This window comes from Paroedura picta, chromosome 7 (assembly GCF_049243985.1).
Source record: "Paroedura picta isolate Pp20150507F chromosome 7, Ppicta_v3.0, whole genome shotgun sequence".
NCBI classification, from domain to species: Eukaryota; Metazoa; Chordata; class Lepidosauria; order Squamata; family Gekkonidae; genus Paroedura; species Paroedura picta.
The window spans coordinates 43262811-43286277 of NC_135375.1; the positions used below are offsets into that span (position 1 = coordinate 43262811).

The 23467-nt window shown below is 38.4% G+C and overlaps 2 protein-coding genes across 8 annotated transcripts in view; one reads left to right on the forward strand and one right to left on the reverse strand.

Annotated features, from left to right (window-relative positions):
- Window positions 1-19115, forward strand: part of FAM81B (family with sequence similarity 81 member B) — a 35537-nt gene extending 16422 nt beyond the window's left edge. For 3 of the 4 annotated variants that reach the window (XM_077347639.1, XM_077347638.1, XM_077347637.1), the window contains 6 exons: window positions 2794-2912; window positions 5878-6007; window positions 9633-9739; window positions 12810-12945; window positions 16458-16653; window positions 18101-19113. In XM_077347639.1, the coding sequence (XP_077203754.1) occupies window positions 2794-2912; window positions 5878-6007; window positions 9633-9739; window positions 12810-12945; window positions 16458-16653; window positions 18101-18234 (822 nt within the window). In that variant the 3' untranslated portion in view covers window positions 18235-19113. Of the gene's footprint in view, window positions 1-2793; window positions 2913-5877; window positions 6008-9632; window positions 9740-12809; window positions 12946-16457; window positions 16654-18100 lie in introns of all 4 variants that reach the window. The other variant, XM_077347640.1, reaches the window with a different exon arrangement.
- Window positions 19116-19896: 781 nt separating this feature from the next.
- SKIC3 (SKI3 subunit of superkiller complex) overlaps window positions 19897-23467 on the reverse strand; it is a 55621-nt gene continuing 52050 nt past the window's right edge. For all 4 annotated transcript variants that reach the window (XM_077347600.1, XM_077347601.1, XM_077347602.1 and 1 more), the window contains 2 exons: window positions 22645-22768; window positions 19897-21306 (listed from right to left, as the gene is read on the reverse strand). In XM_077347600.1, the coding sequence (XP_077203715.1) occupies window positions 21220-21306; window positions 22645-22768 (211 nt within the window). In that variant the 3' untranslated portion in view covers window positions 19897-21219. The remainder of the gene's footprint in view (window positions 21307-22644; window positions 22769-23467) is intronic.

The following is a 23467-nucleotide window of genomic DNA, read 5'->3' on the forward strand; positions in this document are numbered from 1 at the left end:
AAAAGGTCAGTGATTTCTACACAAGACCTATCCCAGACACAAACTCTAGATTCCCCTTCTTAGCTGGCTAATTGTACATGTAACCAAAACAAGAACCTGTGTTGGCTCTAAACATCAACATGAATAAAGTTCATGCAGAGAAACTTGTGTAAATTGTCTTCTTTCTTTTATTTTGAAAAGCCTTGTAAAAGAGAGCCACTACGGAAACTCTGTCCTTTTACAAGGTTTTTCAGAATAAAAGAAAGAAGACAGTTTATACAAGTTTCTCTGCAAGAACTTTATTCATGCTGATGTTTAAAGCCAACACAGGTTCTTGTTTTGGTTGCTTGTTCCACTGTGTTCTCCTGAATATTTTGTTTTAATTGTACATGTAAGACAGCAAGTAGGAGTGAATTCCTTACTCTCCAAATTAATTGCAAGCCAATATTTAATAACTATTAGCCAAGCTACAAGAGACATTTTCTTGTGCCCAGTAGGTTCAGCATACACTCATGATGCCTGTATGCCTTTCCCCCAGTATTCTAGTTTACATACAAGAAAACCTTATATGAGGGAGTACTAAAACTATCCCCCTTCATACCCACCAACAATCTATTCCCCCTTGCCCATTATACTGAACTGGACAGCCCGGGACAGGGATAGACATCTGCAAATGAAGATATTTGTTTTGAGACAAACATATACATTCTGGCTTTAAAAAAAACCACATTGTAATAATGAAAAGATTTCTGGTTCAGAGCTGGCTTTCAATCTGCCAACATTGCTTGAGAATATGACATAATACAAGTGAATAATTAGGGTCTTGGCAAAACTGGTCACTAGGGAGAGAAAAGTCAACAGCCCTGCTCTTAGAGTCATAACCACCATACTAATGGAAGCCTTAAATGATACTCAGCATGAGAGAACAAGTGCAGACGAGTCATAAAGTAGAAATGGATTTCTCTGTTTAGGAAACAGCAGGATAAGCTCAGTATGTAGCAAACAACAAGCCCATTAGCAGGACAGGCAGCTTCTGAAAGAAGATTTTAAAGTATGAGAATAAACACCATAATTAAAAATCTTTAAAAGAGTACTTAACATTATTAGTTTAATTATATTCGTGCAACAACAATGCCATATTTAGAACTAAATTGGATATTGCTAAGGAGATAAAGCACTCTACATTTTTATGCTGCCACATATTATGAAAATTACTGTAACTCCTGACTTAGGCCATTCACTAAACATTAGTCTTTTGGGGACCCAACAATGACATATGCATCACAAATGGTAGCAGCAATGGGGACTAGTAGAAGCCCAGGCAGGAGCAGATGAGCTAACAATTCTGGGGATGTGTGAGTCAGGTATGGACTTTCCTGTGCATTTCTCCTGAAATTGTACTGTTAATCTTTAGAATCATATTGTTCTTATTAAAAATACATTTATGAACAATGTTCGGATGCACATACAGTGTCTTACAAGTAGTAGGTCAAATTGTACAAAGTTTTATTTCGAGGTTTGACTTTCCGTCATTTTTGCCATTCAGAGCCATCATACTTCCTTTGTAGCAAAATAAAATCTTTATTTATGCCTATTCCATCTATACTCTTTGTTCCTCCTTTCTTACAACACAGCCAAGCCTGGTTCATTTGTATGTTCACCAGGCTTGAGGCTGATTGGTTTTCCAAGAATAAGATGAGTCACGTGATTAGGTCTCAAGAACATTCTGATTATCCTCACTCTCTCAAGAACTCTGATCTGGGCTTGAACCCTTAGAGCAAAAGTGAAATAAGTCAACATAGGCTCCTTAGAAGTTTGGACAACACTGAAGCAGACAAGCCTCAACGACTGAAAGTGTCTGTGTGTATGTGCCTAGGTTTTATCTCTCTCTAATAATTAGCTAATCTAAGAAGGCTGGTCCTCACTGGGAGATATGGAAATTATGCTGAAACACATAAAAACAGGCTAATCAAGAACCCATTTCTTATTCTTACAGTAGGTAATTGATAGGCAGGTATGTGGGACCAGTGGCCATTATTTAGGATACCCAAAATGGAACATAGTCAAACTATAGCAAAAACAATAAAATTATAAATTTATATTCAGGTGGGCAACTGTGTTAGTTTGAAGCAGCATAACAAAGTTTGAGACCAACAAACGTTTATTCAAAGTATACAGTTTCATGAAAACTAAAATGTATACACACTTTACCAATGTAGAAATTAAGTGATTTAGCATTTAGAGACAATTCCAGTTTGTGTTTTCTTGGCTACCAAGACAGTGTGCCGTTTTATAAGAAGCATACTGGTTCAAATCAGAGAGAAAGAACATTAGTTTCTGTACCACAGAAGACTTTATGCTATTTAACATCTCAATGAGAAATTTAATTCTGGGCTTTATATACAAAGGGCAAAAGAGAATATAATGTGGAAAATTTCTGGGACCAATGCTCCACAAATACACAGATGCACAGCAGCTGGTATTTGTACCATTTAGAGTAGCAGAAGGCATGATTTGAAACCATACAGCTCCTATGGCCATTCTATGAATGGGGAAAGTAATGTTGAACAGATAAGTGACTCTTCCATGGTTCTTTTGAACATATTTAATCAGGGAGAAACGCTGGAGGAAGAGACTGTATTTTCAAACTGTTTCTTGTTAACTTCATTGTTCTTGTTAAACATATTGAGCAACAAAACAATAATTTTTAAGGCTCCAAACACTGACTCATTTAAGAAATAAAGACATAATTTTACAAAATGGAAAACTGAACACATGCCAGTGTAGTCTCTAACACTCCCTGTAAAACCATAGATGCTGGAGAGGCAAATAAAAACAAGAGATGATGTGACATCAGGAACAAACTTTGCTGTACAAAGCCTAGACCATAAACATCTGCAAGGAGTTGGAGATCTACGTGGAAGAGTGGCCAGGTAAGCCCAACACAGACCATTTCTACACAGGGAATTTGCCCCTCCCCAGCCTCTCATTGTTCACAGGTTTTAATGCTGCTTCCTCATGATGTTGGCAGCAACTTGTAGCTCTCCAGTGGTTGGCATGAATTTTCATCCCTGTTGCCCTGTGATAAGGGAATATGGGAGAATCTACTTCCCCTTTCTTGTTGCGATGCACAACAAGGTGCAAACAGGGGCAAGCCTGTCTGAAAGAAGAAACGCATGACAGTCTCGGTAGTGTTTTGTCCACCCTTGCACCTGCCCTCTCCTCTCCATTTCCAGACTGCTAATTTTATTTTATTTTTAAATGGCATGGTCCGCATTGCTACGGGACTATAAAGCAATGTGCCCATGTGACAGCTGAAATAAAATGTACTGTTGTGCTCTCTTCAGTGGGCAGCAACCCTATCTAACATACATTCATGTTTTTGTTTTCTGATGGTAGGGCATGAGTGGGGAAGAGGAGGAAGTGTGTGATGAAGCAGACCTTTCTGTATTAGCATGGCATCCATGTTCTGTATTTTTAATCTTTATTGTTAACACATAATCCAATTATACAAAGAATCCCAAAAAGAAATCTTGAAAAATGTTTTATTGTTGTGGTGTGATCCTGTAGCAACATGGAAGTGTATTTTTAAAAATTAATTTTAGCACTCATGGGGGAGGAAGGGTCCCCAAAACCACTGATGTGAGGGGATTGGTGGCTTGCGTTGATTGACAACTCAAGGAACAGGGGAAACCTGCGGGTTGTTCACACTTCAGTCTTCTCCACCACCTCATCAGAAGGGAAAAGCCGTGACAAGACAGTGGGATAACGCAGGAGGGGTCTCCTGTCAGGAAGCTGGCAAACACGCTGTTTATAATTGCGCATTTGAAAGCAGGAGGTGGTGTGCATTGTCTGCCTCTGTGTGGAAATGGTCACAATCTGTGTTGACAGCCCCTGATTTTTGGAGGGCTGTCTCCTCCCAAATTGTCTAGCCTTCCGGCTGAGATCCTCTTCTTTGTGTCCCACCTGAAGAGGTATGGTGGGTGGCAACAAGATCTAACACTTTTTCAGTGGTGGAGTCTACCTTGAGGCTTAACTGATGCCTATTTTCCTTTCCTTAAGGTATCAAACTACAACCCAGACTTTTATCTGAGTTTTTTCTTTTTTATAAGCTGTGTTACAGTCTGCACCTAGGCTGACTGCTTTATAAATATTATTTTACACTATCCTGTTTTATTTGTTTTTTATGCCATGACTTGTTTTGACTGGTATATTTATTATGATGAGCTTGAGTTTTTTATTAGCTTTCTTTTGTTGTTATGACACTCCTCAAACAGGTCTGGAGAGGAGGCATACAAATTTGCAAAATACATAATTTTTCTGTAGCTCTGCCAATAGAGAGTAGGGGATACTTTTCATTCAGAAGCTAGGAAGAGTCACCCTTTACACACATCCATGTCAAGTATATGGCAACTGAATTTTGATTCATATAAGTCATTCTTTTTTTTCTCCCTTACTCTGCTATTAATCTCTTTTTTAAAAGGACAGTTTGTTTCCAGTGCAAACTGGTTGCTGCAGTTTAAAGCAGTATTCTGCTTCATACATTTCAGTCCAATGCCCTTTTAAATATTCTACCTTTGAGGGAATTATTTATGTGAACAGATTTCATGCAGTTAGAAGAATGTCTAAGTGACCCAGCTTCAAGGATGGAGACAGTTGTGCATTTTCCATAGTGTATACATGGGAAGGGCACCATTCTCCAGTTGAAAAAAAGAATAATATAATATATTGCTACTAGTGACTGAAGTTCTATGAAATAAACAGTATTATTCAAAAGAATTTGCACTCTCCAATTTTAAACTGGCAAAAAAGAGTGAACTATAGGAATAAACTCTGAAAAATGGGGCTCTTGCCTACATAATTAACAAAGCATGAAAGAGCCTAGATCATTAGCTTTGTTTTAATTATCTGAACTGTTATATAAATTAAGTCCAAGGATTCCATTTCTTTTTAACCAGAAAAGTAAGGCTCAGCACATCCTTCTGACACTGCAGCATAAGGGCTGGCTCTGTTCACTATATTTAACTATTAATTTTTAATGGAATGGCCTATGAATAATTGCCCTTATGTTAAGCAAGAATAGAATAAAATTAATTATATTTTCTATATATAAGGAATTTCTGCATATTGCTTGCTTGCTACAAGGGTTCCTGTATGGAAATACTGAGCTGGCTTAAGTTGTAATGGTGAACCATCATCAGTTGGAAAAAAACTGAAGAACCAGTAGAAAAAAATGGAAGATAGCATTAGTGATATTTACCAGTGAGGAAAATTTCTATCTGTTAATCCAGATGCAACCAGTCCCCATTCCAAAAGGCTTGAAGATCAAGTTACAGCTTTTAGAAGGACCCATATCTAGCTTAATGCAGTAGAAAATGTGAGTGGCACAACTTTCGCTCTTTGATGATCTGGGATGTCTAGGAACAAGTATGCACTCCCTTTCCCATTTTTCGCATGTATTCAGATTCATGTACCATCTCAGACCATGTAAACTGATGCTTACTCAACACAAGCAGTGCACATGTGTTAAATATAAATAAAGCCAGCCACAGGATTAGAGTTAAGACTGTTCTTACCTGTACTTCATCCTTCAACTATATTATGAAGATAAATAGGGCTGAGAATGGCTTGCCTACAGCAACTTCATGGGAAAACTGAAATTTGAACAAGGAATTTAATAACCAGTTCATTCAGTTTTGGCACTTTCCCATTCTGATTAAAAATGAAATGGTTAGTCTGGTTAGGCTGGGTAAAGTCAAGGAACTATCTGCATGCTGTATAGATACTTCCTTGGAGCTCTTTTAAATAGATATGGGTCTGAATGAGATGTGACACTGAAAAGAACTGGAATGGATGTGTTGATGGCTGCCATGTTTTTATGGTTAATCTTCATTTTAGATGTGATGCCAGCATTGCAAAACTCTCTGGAGATACCAATATCATCAGACATGAAATTCAGAAACAAGAAAAAGAAATCCATGCTGTTCAGTCTACCCTGGAAAATTATACTAACAGCATAGAAATGAAGGTGAGTAGTTCTGCAGAAAACATTACCTTCACCTCACCCTGTTTTATTCAAACTACTAATGGGTGATATGGTTAGACAGAGAGTCAAGAGGGACAAATTGAGGGGCAAACCATGTGTGATAATCATGCTTTTGAGTGGGACAAAATCCATTCATGGCGAGATATAAAAACTTTGCAACTCATTCAATTAGATCAGGGTTCTGGGATGTCAAAAGAAACTGAATCTTAAATTCATCCAAATCCAGCTCTCTTTTGCAAAGCATCAAGGTAAGAAATTTAGCTCAGATGAAGAAATAAAATGGACAATGGAAAAAAAAACATGAGAAGTTAATAAAAATACAGAAGGGGTACAGAAAAGAAAAAGGGGGTTAGATATATAATTGTTCAGAATTTGCTTTATACTACATAATATATTAAACCAAAATATATTAAACAAACAAGTGGGGTGTGAGGGAGAAAGATCTCCCCAGCAGCCTTCTCCTCATCATCTTTAACCATTATTAGCTATATAAGTAAAAGGGAAAAAGCCTCCAGGGTGGAGCCTGTCCGGGCCTGTCTAGCCCTGGAATGTGGGCCAATCCGGATGCCCAGTGAAGCACACCTTGCCCACCCTCACAGCCACATACATGCTGCCTGCAGAGGACGAAGGAACTGCACACAGCTACCCGGTCCTCTGCGCAGCAGCTGTGGTGGTGAGGCAGCGGTGTTGGAGGAGGCAGTGCTGCGGCGGTGGCAGCAGAGACAGGGCCAGTGTGCGGGGCCAGGCTGCCACTTCTGGTCAGGCTCACTGCTGGAGAGGGCACCAGAGAGGCAGAGAGCCCTGCCAAGCCTCTGTTCCCCAAGCAAGAGAGACACCAGCTTGACAAGGAGAGGAGCAGGTAGGGCGCTGGCAGGGCTGTGAGGGGGGCCCTCTAGCGCCCGCTGCATCCATGCATGCAACGGGCTTTACAGCTAGTCATTTTTATAATAAGACTTGCCCTAATTTTGGCTAAGGGGTTCCACTTGTGCCAGTCCAGACTGAAGTTATCCTGCTTCAGTTACTCTAAAATATGCCACCTCTTTTGCCCCATCTCTACAATGTTGATGGAGTTCCTTACTTTCTAGCTGTAATTTATTGCTCGTACATTGCTTCGGATTCTGTGGATGTTTATATAGATGGTGCTACTCTCTATCCTGCATGCCAAGGCCCCCTCTCCCCAAGCAGGAAGCTTGTATAGACTCAACTCATTGTTTCCTAACAATTATATTATGAATTGCCACTTTATTGTTTTCACATAACTTATACTAGCATTATTTTATTTATTTTTAAATATATTATTATATTTGTAACCTGCCACTCCCATGACTGATGGCTCATTCAGGAGTGGCTCTTCCAAAGGATAATTGCTCCCAAGAGGGTGTGACTAAAGATACTTCCGGAGAATATAAAAATGGGCTCTACTGACCCCTTTGGTACAACTAAGAAATATAGCTTCCACAATGAATGGAAAGTAGAATAAATACATGTCAGAATCATACAAAGCAGGATGCTAAAGTATGTAAAAACAGGCAGCCATTTCATCATCATACAGAGACATAAAGCAGAACAAAAACATACAGGCAGTCCCCTTCCCCCCCACACTGAATAATTTCCTTACAAACCATACACAAAGCTGAGCTAAAAATTAAGAAATGATCATGTGGTACAACCATGCCAGAACTTCATCACTTAAGACAACAAATGAGGAGGATGCATTTTTATGCTTCCTCGTGTCAGATCTCCTTGCACATAGAAAATCTGCACTCCTAGAGGAAAGATTCTGCAGAGCCTTCTCCCACACATTAGGGAACATTAAAACATGTGACCAGCTATAGCATATGGTATTTATGACGGTAAAGTTTTTTTTTTCTAGGCCATGGTCACTCAGTTCTTTACTTAAGAGACTGGAAGAGGTGGTTCCCACACATGTCATTCTCCAAGCACATAGTGTGAAGTTCTTCAGACTACAATGATTCCTTCTCCTACTCCCCATCCACACAGCTGTCAGGGACAATTGCAGGCAATGCAAGCTACAAGATGGTTTATGGAGGAAATTTTAGGGGGAAGATAACTGCTTTTCTAGAAATCCTTCCCATTTTCCTCGTTATATGCCATACAATAGAACCAAGAGTGTGGGAAGTTACTTTGTGGATGTGCGTTAACACTTAACCTTTTGTACTCAGGGACATTTCCCAAATACATATATGTGAACCAGATCACATGTATAGGACACAAAAGGGATAACTGGGACTATTTTGCTTCTTTTGGGAAAGGATGGCTTATGAATTCAAAATAACTACACATAATTTTAGGATGTTTGCTACCAATACATTTGATCAGGCATGAATATATTTTGTACTTTAATTTTTGAAAAGTGTATCAAATATTCTCGCAATTGTACTCAAGGGACTATTTTGCTTCTTTTGGGAAAGGATGACTTATGAATTCAGAATAAATGGACTTCATAAATCCTTCATAAATCCTGAATAGTAATCTTTTAGTAAATTCAGCAACTATGATAACTGAACAAAACAAAGCATCTCTCTTTTTGCAATGATAAATTCCCCTGCAGTCTCTAAAAAGCAAATGTTTAAATGCTACCAAGAGGCATATAACACTATGGATATTTATGGTCATGGTCCATAAACTTCAGTTAGAGAGATCAACAAAGACTCATAAATGTCAGTCCTGATATATGGTTTTGACTTACCTGTCCCTAAGTATCCTTCGTTCCTGCCATAGATGCAATATCAGAACAGAGGTTGGGAACACTCTTTTTGCAATTCTACTCAGTGAACACTTGCAGTGGGATACATTCAAGCACAGGGCCTGTTCTTAGCCCATAGCCCTGTGATTTTTGATTTTGTCTATTCTTGAGGGAGAACTTTGCTTGTGGAACAGGGCTTTCCCTTCCTTCCCACTGCAGCTGCTGTAAAGCTGCTGTTGTGGATTGGAGCAGTGTTCCCTAACCCCCGGTCTGCTGCTTCGGCTACCGATCGCTCCCGGTGCAGCGAGCACCGTGCTGTGAGGGGGGTGGGAGGCGCGGGTGCCGGCACACCGGCAGGTGCAAATATGCAGGCATGGCAAACCTGCGCCTGCATGTTTGTGCATGCTGTCACGCTGGCGCCAGCACCTCCCTATCCTCCCCTCTGCTCCCCAGGCCTCCCTCTCCCCCCCCCGGTCTCCGGCCCGAAAAAAGTTGGGGACCACTGGATTGGAGGACACTCTGAAAGGCATGGGCTGTGATGCAGAAGGCAGATATGTGTGTTTGGAATCTGCAGCCAACATTACCTCTCCCTTGCCTGAGAGGAAGTCCAAGGGGCTTTCAGGATCCACCTTCTCCAATATTTTGGTCTTAATTTCACTTAAGAGTCATATGCACAGTTCACTGGTTTTAGAGATAGGGTTGCAGTACAGACTAAACCAAACTATTGGGTACTAATAATTATTTTTACCTATGGCTTTAGTATTTGTGAAATTAATTCTGGGGAAAGCTTTCTTGAATGTCTGAAATGCTGGCTTTCCCAGAGTTCCTGTAGCAATAATGTGTGTGTAATAGAAGTGTTGAAGTTCTCTCAAAGTCTGTTCCCTGTTGAATTCTCATTAGGTAATGCAGCTATTAGACAAGATAGAGACTTCAAACTCAGAGCAAAACTCACATTTAAAAACAGTGCAGGGAGATCACCACCATGAATTGCAACTCCTGGATCTCAAGTAGGTGCTGGAAACTTTTTTATTATATTAATATAATAATATGCCTAGAATGCTGGGAGAGAAACTAAAATTAGAATAATTTTCTGAGGATTCTGGCAGGCCAGTGAGGACAAGAACCACAGAGATATTTCAGATATGACAACATTGGTTGCAAAACCAACTGCCAAGGTGAAGAGAGATGAAGAGTCCTGCTTTCTTGAGAAAGCAAATGGTGCTCCTCTTATTGAAAAGCAGAGGAAGGATGCCACTTGCCCTTGTTACTGTAACGTTTAATGCTGAACTGTAAATAGGAGATTGGTAGGCTAGTTTGTTCCAAGGGTAAAGTTATCCAATTGGAGGTTTGTTTGATATTCGCTGTTATTGTTGGAATATGCAGGATCTGTAGTGTGTATGATTCAATAGCCAGTCAGTCAGTCATTTATAATAGTCTTTGACCAATTTAGACTAGGAACTTCCTGGTATTTTCAAATAATCTCCTCCTGATTAGCTCCATTGGAGACCCTGCTCTTTTGAGCACACTTCAGATGAAGAACAACAGTTAAACTGCTAGGTCTCTCTCTCCTCTCTCCCTCTTTACAAAGTTGTAAATAAATTATTAGTAGTACATTATTAACATGCAGCACTGCCTAACATATAATACACATTGTGAAACCCTTGATTCCTGCCCCCCAAGAGTAACTGTGACTATCTCAATGCCAAGATAAGCTGCTCTGAGGGCCAAATAAAACAGGCAAGGCAAAGGTCATGGATTCCCATTAGTCTACAAAAGGTAAATTAAGCTCATATGCACTACAACTGCAACTCAGACCTGGACTGCAATTTAACTTTTCTAGCTCAGGGTCAGTTTATTTATAGTCCACTTTTCTCAAATTGGACATCCAATTAATAATGCAATAGGATTTGGATCACAGAAATCCAAAATAGAACTGAAACAAAACCCAGGCATTTAAACATGTTAAACAATGCCGAAATCACACGTTAGGCGCATGCTTATAATAGAATGTACTATACACAGTAGTTTAGTTCACAGTCCCTCTCCCCTTGGAACTGTTTCATTACAATACAGACCTGTTACCTGTGTAAAAAAGCCATCCCAAATAATTCAGTTTTGAACAGTTTGTGGAAACCAGGAAAGTGGGAAATAGTTGATTTGCCCATTTGGAGTGTGGCACCTACTGAAGGCACTGTTCAGATGAGCAAAGCAGCTATGGACAGCATAGGGAAAGAGGCAGCCCCACAGCCATTAGGGACCAAGGCCATGAAGGATTTTGTACATGGAAGCCAATACTTTGCATTGAACTGATGGACTGCTAGTGAGTGACTGCAGAATGGGAGTAATATGCATGCTCTGCCTAACTCCTGATAGTAACTGATTACTGCACCATCTGGAGTCTCCGAGTTTTGGAAGGGAGACCTAAGTAGAGTGCATTACAGTAGTCTGATGTTACTGTGGTGTGGGTTCAGATAGCCAGATCAGCTAGGTCAAGGTAGTGGACATCTTAAGGGCTAGGCTGAGTTGGAAGAAAGCATTGTTTTGCCCCTTTGAAAATTCTGGTGATAATGAAGTCTGGATTTGGTCAGAAAAATAAAGTAGGACCTAAAGGATTAAATGCCTTATTCTTTTAACGGCAGTCCCAATCCAAATTGTGACTGTGTGCGTATGCAGCCAACCATTTACAGAGAGAGTTCTGTGACCATAATTTCCATCATAAGTCTGCAATAAATAAGAATTAACACAAAGAGGGGTAACAGCTGTCAAAAAAATTAACGACACAATGTGGGAGGAGAGCAGAAGAGGGGAAGAAAGCCAAGGACAGGAACGATACCCAGCATGGTGACAGAACTGGAGCCCATTTGAATTCATACTAAAAATGTAATCAAGTGCTGCCATTGCCTCATAATGTTAAGCTAGTCATTCATGTCACTTAGAAGCAGAATAGCTGATGATTCAATTCCACTTAGTATCAGAGTCAAAGGGAACTATTTAGATGCAGAGATTTAATAACACTAGGAGGGTAGCCATGCTAGTCTATGGGAACAGAGTTAAACAGAAGTTTGATGAAGTGAGCTTGGATGCATGACAGGTTAAACTGGAATAAATGTTGTTAGTATTTAAAGGTGCAACTGAACTTCAGCTGAATCATGAACATAGGCTTGTTCATTATGAGAACAAGCTAGGAAGTCTTTGATCTCATATCTTCCCTTCCCATCCCTGCCAGGGAAATCAAAGATTTCCTGGTTTGCAACTGAACAAAAAAGGGGAAATGGCAGGTGACAATTGATTCATAGTGCAGGCTTCATCAGCGGGAACCCAGTACTGGAAGTGTCCGCAGCAATTAAATTATTTTACATTTAACTCACTGTATTCAGATTAACCAATTAATGACAACCAACCCAACCTCATATTCAGAACTTAGAGAAATATACCCCTTAGGCAATGCTTCAGTTTGCTCATTATGTGAACATATGAATGCTTGTTGTTGTTGTGGTCAACCATTCCATCAAGCCCATGCACCTACATTCCAATTGTCACATTGAGCTAATGTTACTCTTCCTATCATGCTATCCCTCATTTTACTTAATTTGGAATAATAGTCATGTTTGGGCAATTCCCTGGATGAAATTGTTGCCCTAGCTCTCTTTGCCCATATATTTCCATTTCCAGACATTAACTTTGAGCTCTACCACCATAAAAAGATTTTGCTGCTGGTCACTCCCTTGAGCATAAAGAGACAAGTTTAGAATCTCAGACTGAGAACTTTAAACAGCAGCAACAGCAAAGCTAGAAAAAGTCTACAGTAAGATCTCAGGGAATCCAACATGATTCTTTGCACTTGATCAACTGATTCCACTACACACAAATTTGATTATCTTGAGAAAATAGTTATATTGAATTAGCACAATCAGAGAACATAAAGCTAATTTGACATGCATCTTAATATTTTAGCCACACTGAGTTCTTTTGTAGCTGGATTAGATAATCTAGAGAGATCCTCATTTTAATTGATACAGATCTTATATTATATATCTACTAGGAATAGTTTATTAAGCAATTCTCCTTAAATATTAGGATAAATGGTATTTTAAATGACCTTAAGAATCAAATTCAAAGCCAACGGAAATGGACAGAGAATGAGGTAAGAAGATTTGAACAAGAGCAAGCTTATCTCACAAATCAACTTCTTGGCACAATGAAAGACAGACTGGTAAGAATATTTCTATCTATTACAGCCTTTCTCAACTTTTTTTACCATTAAGAAAGCCCTGAAACATTTTTCAGGCTTTGAAAAATCCCAGAAGTGGTGCAATCATGCAGAGTATGGTTGGGAAGCATAGCTGTGTACACACCCACCTGAGGCTCTTCCCCTTCCCACCCCCTCTAGGCCCATCATTGGCCATTTTGGGAAGGCCTGTCAAAAAAACCCAAGGTTGAGAAAGCCTGATCTATTATGTTCATTGCAAACAAAGAACTATTGAGCTGCTAGTAGTAACAAGATACTTCTGGTTGAAATATTGTGAATACAAACATGTTACAATACTCTTGTAAGCAACAGGGATTGTGTACGGGGGGGGGGGGAGGTGTTCAGGGAACAAAAAGTTGAAAAAACTAGAAAGTGGAATAAGAGCATAAGAGCAGATGCTAATAGGAAATTAGAATGTGGCCAATTTTTATCTTTAGAGATTGGTATCCTGACATTCTGATAGTATGTTGAGCCCTGCTTGCTATCAAGAGCAATAAAAATAATATTTCTATTAAAAGGGGCATTTCTATAATTTAAAAGATATTAAGCATGCCCTCCACTTTGGGTGCTGTTTTTCCTGTCATGGGCTTTAATAAGTCTCCCACAGATGGCAGGGTGCCCATTTTTCAAGGAACAACTCTCTAAATTTCAGTTTTGGTTCTTGGCCCAGACAAGCACTTAAATAGAGTGTTTAGTTTCAGGAAATCCCTGTCCCAGGAGCAGAGCTTAATGTTTATCTGAATTAAAGTTCTTGCACATTTTTGATACAGTGGGAAAGGATCATTCCATAACTCATCACAAAATGAGAGAATTTGTGTATTTCAGCAGATCTGATGATTTTATACACAAGAGTTTAAAAAGCTAAATATTTACTAAAACAGATTAAACCAGTGATGTTTTGCAGCCAATTTTAAATGTCATATTTTGTATATTAGAATAAATGTTCTATCATCTCTTGGTAATGTAAGAGCTGGGCCTAGATCCATCACTCTTCTAATAATATATATTTGAAGTATTTGAAGTGAAAAGACACAGAGAATCAGACTAAAAATAGAGTCAGCAGGAAGAGGAAGTAAACTGCCTGATCACATGGATCTGCCCGATTGTGTGTTTAAATCCCTTTCTTATTTTGTTGTTTAAGAGCAGGCAGAAGTTTCAAGCTGTCTTCTGCACTTTGAAGAAAGAGGATTCTTCAAGTAGCCCACATCCAGTGTGAAAGCAGGGCTGAAATGGGGAGGCAGTCCTACTCTGATGAAGAGTAGAGACTTTATTGTACTATTCTTCTGGCAGCAGATGGGTAGAAAAACCCATTTCAGGTTTTCTTTTTTCACTGAGAAAGTACACATTTGTTCATAATCTAAAGGTAGAAAGTATAAGGTAAAGGTATCCCCTGTGCAAGCACCGAGTCATGTCTGACCCTTGGGGTGACGCCCTCTAGCGTTTTCATGGCAGACTCAATACGGGGTGGTTTGCCAGTGCCTTCCCCAGTCATTACCGTTTACCCCCCAGCAAGCTGGGTACTCATTTTACCGACCTCGGAAGGATGGAAGGCTGAGTCAACCTTGAGCCGGCTGCTGGGATTGAACTCCCAACCTCATGGGCAAAGCTTTCAGGCAGCTGCCTTACCACTCTTGCGCCACAAGAGGCTCATGTAGAAAGTATACCTGGACTTTAATAGAAATAAATGTATGGGACAAAGGATATTTGTTAACATTGAATGCTTAACATTCAGCTTTTCTGCTGTTTCAATTCACTGAGAAAGAAACTGAGTGTCTCTCGGTTTCTGTGAATATAAACAGGAGCGAGAATGTATTGAGTAGGGGGTTAGACTAGATGGCCTGTATGACTCCTTTCCCCTGGATGCTTTTGTTTGAAGCACATGTAGTTGACCCACAAAGAAATGTACAACCTAATTATGTTAACAACATTTAGAATTGGGGGTGATGTATGGCAGATTGAGTCAACGTTGCAACCTACCTGAGCATCCCAAGGTTATAATTAAGATCAGGACATTGGCTCTAGGTTGGAATCAGCAGAGTTGGGTTGGGGAGATTACTGTTTACTGCCATCTTATAATTGTGGGATATTGTCATCAATGTTATTGTTGTTTTAATGGGATTTTATGGGATATACTGTTTTATGGTTTTATTCTGTAAGCTGCCTTGTGGCGACATGATTGTTAGGGGTGGGGTATGAATTTTAAAATAAATAGAGTGACTTTGCCAGTGACGAAAATGTGTGTGTATGTGTGTGTGTGTATGTATATATGTATGTATATATTCTTCTGAGAGAAAATAGTGTTCAGCTCTTAGAAATGTGTGAACAATACTCAGACTGAACACAACCCTTCTGAATAACCTTATTCAGTCCTATTCACATGAATATAGGCTTGGATGTTATTTTTTCTCAATTCCACGGCTACCTTCTCCCTTAGTTCCAAGATGCACGCTTTCCCCCTAGCCAAGCTACAATGGTTAGGAGAAAGTGGATCTTATCTAATAATAAGCAATGTGACATATGACTGTTATAATTGGAACAGTGCTTCATCTTCCTGAGTTGTCTGTCTTTATGAACTGAATAATCGATTGCCCAGCCCATATATGCCCTCAAAGCCATTTTAAAATGGTTTCAGAAAATATCCACATTATTTTTGAAATACATTGGTCTTTTTGGTAAAGACATTTTGGTGCCTTTCTGTAGATTTAGTAAATTCCTTAACAGTACCAACATGGTGGTATTTGATGTAAGGGAGTTAGCAGAAATACTTAATCACAAGTAAGGTGCTCAACCTTTAAAGTGGCATAGGGGAATATTTCACTAAGATTAAATTGTTTACATGCTTTCTAGACACCCTCAGTGATTGATATGTTTTGCAACACTTCTCCATCACTGTAGATCTAATGGTGCTATAGCTGTTATTCATGTATTGTTAAACAAGGCTTGTAGTTCCTGCTTTTTTCCCTGAAGTAAGGCAAGTGGCAGATTTTAAGGAAACAAGTGCTCTGAAGGGGAAATATGGGTAACCAGGGCATGGTGCATTTTCCATATAGGCCCACATCCACACCAAATTTATTGGCCTGCACTGGTGACATTTCTGTTTTGAAGCTCTGTAGCTTTACCCATGACCTCTTTAACTTGATGTGCCTCTGCCCTTTGCTTTGCTCACATCCTTACTTTCTCTTTGCTTTCTAAGGCTCACAACCTACTTAACTTTTACTGGAATAGGATTGGTATTAAGGGTCAAATTAAATGACCCTTTGACCAATCCATAACTGGATCCACATTAACATTAAAAACCATAGATAGAGGCCACAATAATGGGGAGAATTAGAGTTTGAAGGGAAAGGTTAGGGAAAACAATATAGCAAGATTCTTATTATTGTTAAGCCTATCAATTTTTCATAATAAAATTTGTCATAATACTTCAGGCCAACACAGCTATCCACTTGAATTTTTCATAATGCATTTTTTCAAAGGAAGCAGTGGAAAAGAAAATGGAAGAAGGTTTTAATTACTTATCTAAAAGGATAGAAAACTCTGATAAAACACTGCGATTTGAAACAGACCTGAGTCAGATGAAAAATGATCAGCATAAACTCCATGCAAGAATTGCTCGATTTGAAAAAATAATGTGGAATGAGCTGGAGGGAATCAAAAGTGAATATAGATCAGGTGAGGGTCATTTGTTTTAAGGTAAATCTTTGTGATCTAATCTTCCCTTCTTCCGAATGTGATTTCGCAGTCAAATAAATCCTAATGACTAACAGGTCAGGTTTTGAGAGATAGTTGTGTGCAATCTTTAAGTTCCTCCTCACTTGCATAAACTATTTTGTCGTTACTTTCAACATAGTATTTGAAGAGAACAATCTGTCAAGCATTTGAAGCTTATTCCAACTCTTAATCAAGGAAAAAGCTATATATTTAAATAATTGGTTTCTAGTAGTTTCCAGTTTCTACTTGTCAGGAAAAACTTGCTTGTTAGATGTTACAAAGATATATGACCTAAATGCTCAAATATCACCATTTTCATCTATAAAGAGAATACCTAATAATCTCAAAATACATGGTAAAGTTTCACACAAGAGTATGAACACTGGTCAAACTCATGCATTTGTAAAAAGAGTTTATGTGATGTATACTGGCTATCCCTGAGGATACATTTAAATGGAGAGCTGTAGCAAACATACCCCCATGATGGCTGTAACTGAAACATTTGCTGTCCTGAATTTGCAGACTGTTAGACCAACAGTGTTTTTTCCAAGGAAATGGGAAGACACAAGGATTAAGCCTTCTGAAACACATGAATCAGGATATTTTTGGCAAGATGATCCATACTACTATAATTTTTTCAAGTAGAGAAAAAAGACTTTTGTAATGTACTCCAACCTCAGAGTAATGAAAAGTGAAAAGTATTAAGCCCAAAGCTAATTTCCTTGATACAGTCTGAGGAAGATGCCGTTCTTCCTTCATTAAGGCAGACAACCCTCACTGACTTGTGAAGGGATCTAATGCAGTAAACATGTCTATATTTGGACTTCAAATTTAATGTATTCTCTGTTGCTATTTTGCCATCTTAAAGTTTGTCTATGGGAATAGCAATTTGGGAAAGATTATTACAGTAGTGCAGGATTTCTAAGTTCTTCCATTTGTTGTGGCTATACAGAAATATTAATATTTTTACAAAGGGGTGAATTCCTCAATAAATCACAGCAGCAAAGCTGAAATGGGTGATTTTGTGGTATTTCCTAGTACTGTTGAAAAATTTAGGTAGGCAAAGCACCTTTGTGGCCTGGGAGCTTTGTTAATCTTCCCCTTCTTCCAAATTGCTTGGGATGATATGTATGGTTCTTCCATCTTAGCCTACTAACCTGCAATTTTGGTTAAACTGAGGGTGTGATTGGCCCAAAGTCATCCAGTAACCACGTCTGCATGGAGATATGAACTCTGCTCTCCCTAGTTCTGGTATACATTCTAACCACTATCATTATTGATAAATGCAGTATACATCAAAGAAAATACTGTGTAGTTGGAGGATTGCTGAACAACCTTTAAGGGAAAAAAAACATAGTTCTGACCCATATTTGTTATCCTAATTTAAAGCATGCCTGTTATTTAACAGGATTTCAATCCATTCGTGATTCTCTTGATGCACTTAACCAAATACAGACAACGAAACTAAAATTAGAAAAGGAGAAGTTCAAGCAAGACATGAAGAAAATAAGGCGGAAAATAACTGCACTCCAAGACAACTAATGATGTACTTAGTATCTGTAGTTACTCCATACTGAGGAATTACTGCTGATGTTGATACAGACTTTTAAAACCCAGATCAGCCTTGTTTCTTTTATATCCATAGGCCATTGGTAACATAACAGTGTTGTAATAGACCTTATCCAGATGAAAAATTGCATTATAATTTATATTTTGAATAAAATAAAATCCACCAATGATTTGTAATTGCAAGAAGCAAACTGCTTAGTCTATTTTTTTAATTTGTTATTAAGCATATACAGTGTTACAACAGGCAATTCTCAAACCATGAGCCTGTTTGTTGACCTCTTGCAAACTGGAAAACAGGCCATGTAACTTCTTACAGTGCAATTTGATAACCAAGTGGCAAAATCACTCCTAAGAGAAGACATTTCCTGAGGAAAAGCCTGTTAGAGTTTAAGCCAGCTTCTGTAACTTCAACAACAGGAATCACAAATTCAGTCTTATGTATGTAGTGTTCTGATTACAGATTGTATATGTGTGTGTGTGTGTGTGAATGAAGTTTTAATTTGGTATAAATATTCTGGACAGGGAAAAGACATAATAAATGGTGAACAAGATGCTTAGAAGTATGTTTGGTAGTTGCAAAATTGTAGGAAAGCAAAGGATATGTTCTTCTTATGCAATTCTCTGAGCATTCACTCTTTACATTATGAACTCCTAAGGACAAGTTCCACATTAAGTTAGATTGGGATACTACAAAATAATAGACTCGGGGGGGGGGAATGGAACAGGTGCAAATGGAACTAATTGGTTGTCATTCAACTAATTGGTTGTCATCCAAGCTTTCAGAAACCAGTACTCTGAACCATAATAAAACAATTCTTGAAATTGCCAGAGATTGCATTTGTCGTTTGTAGAATTTTTACTTTCCTTAAGGAGCAAGCATAGTACAGAAAGAGGTATTTTTAACTTCAGCTGACCTCCATGCAACCTCTTTAAGATGGAGTTGTTAAGAAGAGTGTGCAAGAGAGCTATCACTGTGTTAGAACAGAGTAAAGCAGCAGGTACACAAATTGACCACATGCCAGAGAACCCTTTATTTCACTGTTGGTCATTGTCATAATTTAAAGCCTGAGAAAATGTCTTGCATTCTGCAGTCTCAGAAATGTGTATGCTGGGGATTTAATTTACTTCTCCTGAAACATCCAGTCAAGAAAAGAAGAAGAGTTGGTTGGTATATGCCACTTTTCTCTACCAGAAGGAGTCTCAACGTCGTTTACAATCGCCTTCCCTTTCCTCTCCTCACAACAGACCCTCTGTGAGGTGGGTGAGGCTGAGAGAGCCCTGATATTACTAGTCAGTCAGAATAGCTTTATCAGTACTGGGGTGAGCCCAAGGTCACCCAGCTGGTTACATGCGGGGGAGCGCAGAATCAAACTCTGGTTGCCAGATTAGAAGTCTGTGGTCCTAACCACTACACCAAGCTGGCTACAGAGTGGTCAGTTCACAAATTACTCTTACTAATCCTCCACAATGTTTAAATCATCCTTGAGGGAGAGAAACCTGTAATTTGCTTGAGTTCCTCCAATAAAGCAACAGCAATTGGTCTGTATTGTGTTTTATACTTGCCCTTGTCAGAATAACAAAATGAATAGGAAACAAAGGAGAGGAAGTTTTTTCAGAATCATGAGGCAGCACAAGAACAAGGAAAATAATTTATATCTTTAGGCTACAAAATGTATCATTCTAAAATCTCATCACAGATATTCACCTGAGTCACAGCAGCATCACTTTTAGTTCATTTTTAGAAGATGTAGGATTGTCAGTGTGCCAGCAGAATAGACAGCACATCATTTTAAGACATCAAGGGTTTCTATTGACATTTATAACATGTAAATAATGAATTTCTCAAGCCAAACACAGTTTCACCTAAGATACTGATCATTTTTCAGTCACTGAGAAAGCCCCGGTGTTTAAGATGTATTGTACTATGAAGTTCTTAGAAGTTAATGCTATATACAGTTAATGCTATATAAACTAATAATCATAGAAATATGATATCAGTAAAATATGGCATCAGTAAAATAATAAGCAAATATGCTGATGTTAACCATAAAACCTCATATTAATTAAAGACTCAGAGCAAATAGATTCTTATGCCTTGTAGTTTAAAGGATTAAGTTCTCCAGAGCAGGGGTAGTCAACCTGTGGTCCTCCAGATGTCCATGGACTACAATTCCCATGAGCCCCTGCCAGGACCAGTGGGGGGGGAAGGCTCCCTGGGAAAACGATATCCCATTTACTTTATACAAAGAAACAATGCTGCCAAAGAAACAATGTATTATGCAGAATATTAAGGGCACAAGAGCAACCTGAAACTTGATGTTCAACAATTAGAGCAGTGTTCATGCGCTAGAAATCAAAATCAACCAACATATGATTTAATATGAGCATTCATAATTCTTTCTAGTACTTGAGAACTTAAGAGTGATCAAAGGAAACAGTAGGAAAAAACATTTTTTTTATTTTGCTGTAGATACTGAAGTTACAGAATTTGAAAAAGCACTGAAATCTTGGCATAGCAAGTAAATTGCAGAAATGGGGGTAGAATAAAAAATGACCAGTATTATAGGTGAGACCAGCATACTTCAATTTCGAATACCTTGTTATAGAACTTCTTTTGCTTGGGAATCTGCAAAAGGCAATGAAATGACACCAAGTAGATATGGCAAAGGCTGTATTTCAAAGGCAGAAACCTGCTCTACTTGGTACTGTAGCTGAACCCATGCAAGCATTACTTCTGTAAATATCTACAGTTGCTAACTATTTGCTAAGCTTTGCATAAACAAATTTGAGCTGAATTACTTCTCAGCAGTTTAACAACAGCTTCCTTTAAAAATACGTAGGAAAAGAACTGTTACTTTTTTCCAGGGGAAAAAAGGAACGTTGACTTTTAACGACAACTGCTACTTTGATGGGGTTTTCGTGAATTTCTGCCTGTTCAAGTCCTCAACGAAGCCCGTGTTAGGAGGATGCTGCTGCCGCTGCCAATTTCTTGTCCAGTTCCAAAGTTCGAACATCTCCATTAGCTTTGGCATTCCCTTTAAGAGCCTGCAGAGAATTGGAAAAGGAAAGGATCAGTTACTGATAAGACTTAAATACATATTAGAAGTACAGGAATTAAAATTATCCGCATATTTTCTGCTAAAACATAAGCTAAAGACCCAAATTAATGCAGTCATGTGGCTTACCCCTTTAGTGGGTAAAGGAGATGTGCTCTTCCACACCCTTTTTTCATTCTAACCATGTTATTCCCCATATATTTGGTACTTGGCAAGGCAGCATAAGGCTCCACCACTCTCCAGTCCAGAGAAGTAAAACATTCAACAGTTGAGATGGCAGATAAACATATCTGGCGCTAACAGGTATCTCTTCATACTTCAGATGACAGAACATTTTCTCCAGATTCCTACCCAAGACATACACTGATACTGTGTGCAATATGTTTCTTAGAACCAGTACAATACTAAAGACATTTCTGGTAGCCCTATAAGCAGCACACATTTCCTGGAAATATTCTTGAAATGCTGGAGGAGTACTTAAGTTTAAATAAAACCAATGACACCTTTCTGGTTCACTTAATAATTTGGAAATTGTTGATTTTTGGTACTTTTATACCCAGTCTATCAATGATTCACATTGCAAATTCATGATAGGACTTAATTTGTAGACAGATGATTACTTTCTATAACACAAGTTTCCCAATGGAGTTTTGCTTTGAACGTTTTTGGGTGAAGTACAGAAGCTTTCAATTAAACAAATATCCAGGGAGGCTGAACTACTTTTCCTATGGTTTCTGAGTGTTTCTATTTTAGTGTTGGTGTCTGCACAGAGACAATCCAGTCAAGCTTAAATTATTAATACTGTTTAACACAAGTACAGTTTAACATGTTTTAAACACTTTTAAACTGAAGAACATATGGTGGCATATGTAGGTAAAACACATCATAAAATACAATGGAAGAAAAAGAATAAACACCAAAATGAATGGTATAAGTGTACTCCTCTTATTAGTATAAGATTATTCCACTCCATTCAAGTGAAGCAAGCATGTGAGCATATTTACCTTGAGTCAACAACTAAATCAAGCCGTACTCAAGCTAGTCGTGACACGACAACTGCAAAGGTTTGTCTCAAGTTCAAGTATAAAACTAAACTTCCCAAATACCTAGATTGTATTTTATTCATTTATTTATTGTACATTTATATACCACTCTTCTTGTGGCTCAAGGCAGTTTACAGAAAACTTGGAAATCACAATACAGGTACAACACCTGTATTATATGCACTTATCTCAAACAACAATAAAAAATTACATTGGCTTTCCATCTTCCTGCCTATTTTGGAGATAAAACTCAAAAAACATTTGTACAAGAGGGTATTCCTTACATCTATTAATTCGTAATCATCTTTGGCATATAAATGTCTTAGGAGATACCATCGGGCAACTGAAACAACAGTCTCTGGATACCCCAATTGATACACCACCCTTTCTAGCATGCGACGTGTTTCCCTACAAAGAAAACAGAAAGAATTGACATTAACACACAATGAGAAAGTGAGGATGAGATTTTGTACCATTAAGGGTTCAAATTACACTCTTCCATTCCAAAATCATGCTCTTTACACTAGAACAGCAAGTTTTCAACTGAATGCAAAGTACTCATAGCAAAGGAACCTAGCAGAAAATAGTTTTATATGACACTATACAAACTCTTCAAGAAGAAAGAAAATACTGAACTCCTTTAGAAGACATTAAATACTGAGAAGTAGTTTAAGGGTGTCTTGATCTGTATCAGATTTCTTGAATGGAATCCAAATAATAATTTACATGTAAGCATGTATGCTGTTTCTATTCTGAAAGACGTAAATTAAAGGTAAGTTTGTAAAGCATCTCCTCTATGGCAATGGGAGCAGCTGCACTGGAAACTGGAAAAGTGATGTCCAGTTGCAGGCAGTTTCCTTAGAGATAATTTCTTTGAATCTTGGCCACTATGGGTTCTTTGGTTGATTAAGGGCATTTATGTAATTCGACAGATATTTTATATATCTCATTATAGAAGAAAAACTACATACTTCATTTTGTATTTAGCTTTTTATAACTAAAAGCATTAAATACGTGTAAACGTTATAAAATGTATCACACACATTATTTATACACACACACAAAGAGAGAGAGAGATGTGCCATATTTGTTAGATGGCTTGGGTAG